Genomic DNA, 7,874 nt, shown 5'->3' on the forward strand with positions numbered 1-7,874 from the left:
AGGCAGGGAACCCTGACTGCTCTTTGGACTGGAGAGGGAGGGGGAGAGGAGTGGGGGGATGGGGAGAAGGGTGGGAGGAGGGGGAGGGAAATGGGAGGCTGGGAGGAGGTGGAAACTTTTTTTTCCTTTTCTCAATAAAAAAAAGAACATCAAAATAAAAAAAATCTCAAAAAATGAGTAAATGCTCACTATATTTATTAGTGTTAGACATAGAACATGTGGTCTATGGTTTAAATTTAGAATTTAAGATTTTCAAATAGCTGGTTAAAACCACAGCACCAACAACTTATCTGAGAGATAAAAACAATGGAGCTGTCTTCACAATAGCATCTGAAAGTCCAAGCCTGGGAACAGGGGATGGGATGTTTAGCCTGTTCGCTGCTCATTACTGTTCATTTTTCTGTCTCTTCTTATTCTGGAGTCCTAAATTATGCAATTTCAGAAGTTTGTAATGATTTTAGCCCAGTCTTGTATTTAAATAAAAATAAAAATAGCTTATCTCATTGTAATTTTAAGAACATTGTCACCAATATACTTTAGGACCTTCATGTGACTTGGCAAGTATTATCTGATTCCATTTTGCTGATAACAAAGCTTAAGTCAGGGTACAGTGAGATGGCTCAGGTGCTTGCCTCTTACAGCTGAGGATCCAACTTTAATCCTTGGGATCCAAATAAAGGTAGAAAGAAAGAACTGTCTCCATAAAACGTTCTCCACACATGTTACTCTACACCATCATTACAGATAAATCATGTACACACACATACACCATCATTACAGATAAATCATGTACACACACACACACACACACACCATCATTACAGATAAATCATGTACACATACATACACACCATCATTACAGATAAATCATGTACACACACACACACACCATCATTACAGATAAATCATGTACACACACACACACACACACACACACACACACACACACCAGCAGTAACAACAGCAGCAGCAGCAGCAGTTGTAAAAATCAAATGTCTCAAGCTGGACCTCAGAGGGCACAATGCTACAGCAATACTTCGTACTCATTTGAGTCTGTCCACTGGATGACAGAAGTCTTTGCTATTGAAGTAATCCTGTGGGAAGACCTAACTTTCTTTTAGGGCTGAAATAAGTCTGAAATAGGGACCAACAGGGCATTATTCTTACCTTATAATGCATTCAAAGTGATTTCCCACATGAGTTGTACTTGTAGGTACACACTTATTGTTTCTTTCCCCGAATCTCTCAGCAAAAGAAGTAACAGCAGTGACCACTAGAGGGCACAGAGGCTCACCTGGATACTGGTCCACCACTCATAGCTCCTACTCAGGGAGGCAGCAGCACCCAAAAACCGGCTTTCCCATCTGTTCTGGAGGGGACAGGCACCCAGACAGTGTTGCAAAGCATGTACTTGAACCCAGACCTTAGAAGCCATGGTCGGCAATGTTTCACTCCTGAAAAAACCTGTTTTGCTCATGTCCAACAGAGAGGGAGAGGAACAAGGACTTTGTGCATTCTGCAGAACTGCCTGCCTCTCAAGCCATTTCTGGGAGTGCTGGGCTAGGAACCAAAACAAAACACTCCTCAATAATTCCTGATTTCTGAGCGTATCCATAACACCTGCTGGGAGAGGGCTAGAACCTTGCTTGAGACCTGCTGCAGAGCTAGGCTAGAGCCAGAAGGAACCATTTCTCAGAGAGGTTCATCTTCAATCATTCAATTGGAAGCATTGGAAAACGCAATATGTACCATATAAAGCCACATAAAAGACTCTCATATGAGCTGGAGAGTTGGAGCAGTTGGTAAAGCAACTTAAAGGCTTACTTTGCAAGCACAGGGTCCTGAGTTTGGTCCTGAGACCTCTGTTGAAAAGTCAGAGGTAGCAGTGGTAATAAACACTTGTAATCTTAACATGGATGAGGCAGAGAGGTGAATCTAGCTAGCCATCCTTGCTTAATCGACAAACTCTAGACCAATCTTGTCTCAAAATAAGGTGGACAGTCATCCCGAGGAACATGACACCGAATGTTGTCCTCTGCCCTCCACATACACACACATGCATATACTGAATTGCAAACATGTGTGTGTCTACACGCACACCACATATACAGCACACATATACACCTGAACATGGATGCGCAGCTTCACACCTCCCTACATCCATCCAGAGAATACCAAATGACGATGTACCCTTTACTATACAACCTATTAAATGTCTACTTTTCTGTAGTCCATTTAATTTAATATATATGTATATATATATATATATATATATATGTTTTCTTTTGTTGTTTTTTTTCTGGTTAAGTCTGTTTTATTTGTTGATATATTTTTTATTTTTTTCTTTATTTATTAAAGATTTCTGCCTCCTCCCCTCCACCACCTCCCATATCCCTCCCCCTCATCCAATCAAAATATGCAGATTAAAGAAAGCGTTTTCACAGTAAGTGTTTCACTTGTGATTTATTTTTAGTATACTGACAACAGATCAAGTGGTTGGGAGGTTAGAATCTCCCAAGGCAGCCCAACTTCAAGTTAAGTTCTCTCTACTGCTTCTGAGTGTTATGAAAGAGGATTCCAGAAACACTTCTACTGACTTCAGATCTTTAAAGCATCTACTCAGGGACCCTTTGCCTAGTGTATTAATGGGCTAAGCCTGAAATCTTTATCTCTGTGGCATAGAGCATTTGATAGTTTCTTTTATAAATGTATTCCATTTTTCAATTTGTTCAAAAGACAAGTATCTTATGCTATATGTCATTAAGTGAACTCTACAGAAGCAAAGTGGTGGTAAGGATGTCCTAGTTGCTATTTAGTCACAAGGGAACAAGACACCAGCAATGATCCGGGCTCTGAGTATCTAAAATGCTACAGTTTATCCAACGCCTGTTGAGGAGCTGTGCAATAAATAATAGAGCAAGTTTAACCATAGAAAGCTTTCTGTTCTGTGACCTGGATTCAGTTTTATTCTTTGGAAGGTCTCGGGGGCAAATGCATTTCTCTAAAGTCTATACTTGTTTCCTGAAATCCCACTAATGCTACATTCTGGATTTGGTTGCAGATATTAGGTTACTGGATCCCTTTAATATTCCTAAAGCTGAACTCATTGTCTCTGAGTCCACTCAGACTACTTGGTCTCTACGGCTTGCTGCCCTGCCATTTCTAGGAGTGCAAACAGCAAGCCTGCATGGACTCCTCTTTTTGTCTCATGGTCATAAACACCAGGCCTCGGTAGCTACCGACTCCCAAACTCTCAGACATATCCTGCCATTCTCAATGGTCCTTCCCACCTGTGCCTCAAGCCCTTGAGAGTTTTTAAGGACTGTGGTGGTTTGAATGAGAACGCCCCCCATCATCTCTGCCATTTGAATACGTGGTTCCCAGTTGCTGGAGCTGTTGGAGGAGGCTTAGGAGGTGTGGCCTTCTTGAAAGAAGTACCTCACTGTGGGCAGCCTTTGAGGTTTCATTCTCTCTGATTCCTGCTTGTAGTTTACAATGTAAGTTCTCAGCTTTCTTTTCCAGCTGCAATGCCTGCTTGTTGCTGTACTGACAGACTCTTCTCCCTCTGGAACTTTCAGCCAAAATAAATCCTCCCTTCTGTAAGTTGCCTTGGTCATGGTTTTTTATTACACTAATAGAAAAGCAACTAATAAAAAGACATTTTTCGGTACAATTTTTCTGATTCCTTCTTTCCGTCACACACTTCCTGATGGCAATCTGAACAGAACTGCCTGGCTAAGCTCCAGTCACATGATACTACCGCTGTACTGACAGTCTTGCTCATTTATGCTTCCCCTTCAAGAACATCAAAGCAGACAACCCCTACTCTCATTTGAGCATGCCACTTTCTCTGAGGACATTCTTGACTCTTCCCTTCTCCCTCTCAGCAAGTGTTGAAATTTCTCCCCCTAGGGAGTTGTATCCTACACATCTCCTTCCAAGCAGACTCTGTTTTGGCTGCCACATGTCTAGGCCTTTTTCTACAACTGGTTAGTAAGTTGCCTGTGGATGAAGGGAATGTTCTATTGTCAATCGTTCCGTTGCACACAGCATGATGTCTAGAAACAAGGAGGTTTACTTGGAGGCATGCTCTAGATTTTCCTCCCACTGCCTTTTTCCATGCTCCTAGGAGGTAGGGGAAGAAGAATTGAATAGCGATGGTGGTAACAGTATTCTGGCTGTGCCAAGTCAACCTCCTGAAGTGCCCAGGAATTAGACCAGAAGAGACAAGTGGATGAGAGAGTCTTCTAAGCCTGCTGACATATAACCAATATAAAGTAAAAATGAGTCAGGGCAGAGTTTCCTGTTGGTGCCACTTGCTGTTTCATCCCCAGTACCTGGCAGAATCTCTGTTATGTAACTTTTCAAGTGATATTTGCTGAATACACAACAGATGGATGGACTGACAGAATGAAAAAAAGATTGACCTGACTGCCCATGCGCTTCCCATTTTCAGCTTCCAGTCTCTGCAGAATGTGTATGCATAAGTATAGATGTGCTCTTCAGGCAGAGCTGAAAATTAGCTATTAGAGTTTTTCTTTCACAACCAGCCACAGATAAAACATAGAGAGGGACTGGAGAGATTGCCCAGTGGTATGGGAACACTTGCTATTCTTGCAGAGGATCCAGGTTCAATTGCCAACACCTGAAATGGATGGGTTATAACTGCCTCTAGCTTCAGCTCTAGAAGATCTGATCCCTTTTTCTGTCCTCTGATAATTCTACACACAAGTGATCTTAAAAAATAGAACATAATGATAACTACTTATGTTTGAAATTAGTAACACCCACAGATTCTAAGTTACTGAAATAAATAGGATATATATACACATACATGTATGTGTGTATATATAGTATATATGTGTATCGTATATCATATATAGACATATATATATATACTGTATATACACATGTATATATATATATATACAATATATATTTGTTTTTATTTACTAAAAGAAATAAAATCCTTGTTAAGTCTGTAGGCCTCCTGCCTGAAAATCCTATCATTTTTGTATTTTAAGAATTAGAAAAAAAATAATTAATTATTGAGTAACAGGTAGAAAGAATTTATTTTGTACGTCATTCTTACAGACGGTAACTCCAGGTGGACTTGGGGAACCTAGGCTTGGCTACCAGAGAGATTCAGGGTCCTGCTTCCTGTAGCTTGCAGAGCACAAATGGGCAAGAGGCTCTAACACTGTCTGACCTGGTGGAGGTGGCCTAGGCTTTTTCTTCTGGTTTATATTCTTCCAGATAAGCCTAGCCCTCTCTTCTTTTTCCAGAGAAGTACAGCTAATTCTATCTTTATCTGTGATGGACACCGCCATAGTCACTCACTGTAAAGCAGACAAAAGCCAGTGGAGGGATGAAAACAATCCCAAATAGATCTTTCTTGGACTGATTTGTATCAGGGTTATAAACAATTCGGCGTATGATGGCAAAGGAGACAGACAGGCACTTGTGGACAAGGAGAACAAAGAATCCTTTCCCTTTCTTTCCTTTTCCTTCCTCATTTTGTTTCTGGTCTATATGTGCTAAAGCAAACATCCTGGGAGCTGAAAGCCTTCTGCAGACATTTGCCTCCTCTCTTTTTTTTCCTCAGGTATCTGCACCTTGCATTCTGCCCTCCATCCTTGCAGGGCACATGCTATAATGTAAATCAGCGCTGCCAACATGACTCATTATTTCCCTCTCGGAATGGAATATGAACACATCAATTATGTGTCAGCCAGCTTCCCAATGTGCACCCTTGTCGCGCTGACCTCACTCTGCTTTTGTATTGCCGGGGTACTCCTGGCAGTTGTCCACTGAGTTAGCTCCCCACATTTCTCCCCGATTATCTTCTCACGGTAACACCTTCCCAGACTTCCCTTTTATTAGCCGTCCTGACACGCAGACTCAGGGAGCTGCGCTCCGGGGCACTCACCACTGCTTGTAGTCCGCATCACAGTTGCAGTAGTACTTGGGGTCTGTGCAGTTGCGCTCAATGCCACAGGCACACTTCTGAATCCCAGGCTCTGAGCCTCCCCAGTAGTAGTGCTTCTCGTTGGCTTTGCCAACCCACCACGTGTAAGGACTTCCATCTGCAAGGAAGGGGAAAAGCACAGTTAGAGCAGGGCCTAAACTGCATCCTTATAATCGCACCCTTGTTCTCTCATCTTAGGGACAGTTTCTGATAGACTGAATGCCACATGCCCATCTTTAAAATAAAATTAGTTTAATAATAGGAACATTTAATTAAAACATCAGACAGAACGTCAAAGTTCAAGTTTCTTCTTTCTCTTCATACATCTCAGTGGACATTCAAGCTTCTATAACTTAGGTATTAATTCAGGGAATGGGAATTCTAGATGGCGTCAGGCTGCATTGAAGGCATATGAACCATTCTGCAATATACAGCTAACTCCATAGATGATTTTGCTCTTCTGAGAACTGATAGAAGTATGGAGATAAAAGATGGCTAGAGTTAAATGTGGGCTTTGCCATGTCTTAAGTTTGACTTCTTAGTTTTATTTATAAAGAGCTTCGGTCTAGAAAGGCTAAATCCTTCTTTTATTAGCCAGGAGATTTATGCCTCACATCAAAAGTCTGACACCATATCATACCACACTAGCTATCTGTTATGAAGTCATCTCTCTGTGTCCATAGCTTCTATGTCACACAATCAGCAAGCTGGGAATCAAAACAAACAATACACAGACCTCCCATAGTGATTCCTTCAGTTACACTGTGCAAGAACCATTTACACAGCGTTTACCTTACATTAGCTGTTAAAGTTGATCTAGAGATGATGCAACATATTGGAGAAGATGTGGGTACATAGGTTATACAAAGTGTTACCCCATGTGATATGAGGAACCTGAGTATCTTGTCTACAGATGTTGGGATGTGCAGGAACTCCCGGATCCAAATCCCCTATCCATTCCATTCATTTATTTATCCCTTTAGCTGGTCATCAAAACTCGTTGTGTTCTGATTATGTGCTAAACAGAAGAACAACAGAGGAGAAATGCAGGTTTCAGGGAATGGGGAGACAGATGTATGAGTGCTGTGAGCGTGGGAGGGGGTGGGAGGTAAAGGTGATGGTGAATGCTTTCTCCGAGCTGTGTCTCGTAGGTTGATTTGATCTAAGTGAACTGAAACATAAGCAGAGAGGAGTCCTATATAAAGGGAACAGTAAGCAACAATTCATACAGAAGAGTTTTATATGCAGTGTGTATGCAGAAGCAAGCATGTGGCTGGGGAGAAGAGTTGGGGAGTGTAGCAGCAGAACACAGTATTAGATAGCAAATGAGGGATGACCTGGAAAATCTTTGTCCAAAGGAGAAATTGTTTCACAATGACTATTTCTTGCCTTTTAGGGCTACTTTCCTCCAGCTTATGAAGCCTGAACTTTATCCTGAAATAATAGGAGGCCACAGGAGGATTTGGAGCAGGGAATCATTACTGTTCAATTTGGGTTTTAACAACATAGAGTAAGCTAAAAGATGAATTTCTATATGATGATATCAGGGAGGAGAGGCTTTAAGGTCTCTTGATAATGGAAGAGATAATTAATAATGTGAAACTAGGAGAAGATAAAGAAAACAGAGAACATCTGGGATAGCTGCAGTAGATGGAATTTAGGAGAGGAGGGGTAGGAGGCAATGTGAACTCACTCTGGGCTTCTGCTCTAGGAAACTAAGAGAATACTAGCATGTTCTATTTGGGGAGATGATGTGGGATTCCCCTCTGTATGCTGTGAATATGTTTTATTACCATTGGTTAATAAAGAAATTGTTTTGGCCAATGACTTAGCAGAGTAAAGCCAGGTGGGAAATCAGAACAGAGAGAGAGAGAGAGAGAGAGAGAGAGAGAGAGAGAGAGAGAGA

General features: G+C 41.5%; 1 protein-coding gene across 1 annotated transcript in view; it reads right to left on the bottom strand.

Annotated features, from left to right (window-relative positions):
• Cntnap2 (contactin associated protein like 2) overlaps positions 1–7,874 on the bottom strand; it is a 2,135,903-nt gene that overhangs the window by 513,855 nt on the left and 1,614,174 nt on the right. The window contains exon 14 of the mRNA XM_005363796.2: positions 5,930–6,086. Within this exon, the coding sequence (XP_005363853.1) occupies positions 5,930–6,086 (157 nt within the window). The remainder of the gene's footprint in view (positions 1–5,929; positions 6,087–7,874) is intronic.

The sequence above is a fragment of the Microtus ochrogaster genome, linkage group LG12 (genome assembly GCF_000317375.1).
Source record: "Microtus ochrogaster isolate Prairie Vole_2 linkage group LG12, MicOch1.0, whole genome shotgun sequence".
Taxonomy (NCBI): domain Eukaryota; kingdom Metazoa; phylum Chordata; class Mammalia; order Rodentia; family Cricetidae; genus Microtus; species Microtus ochrogaster.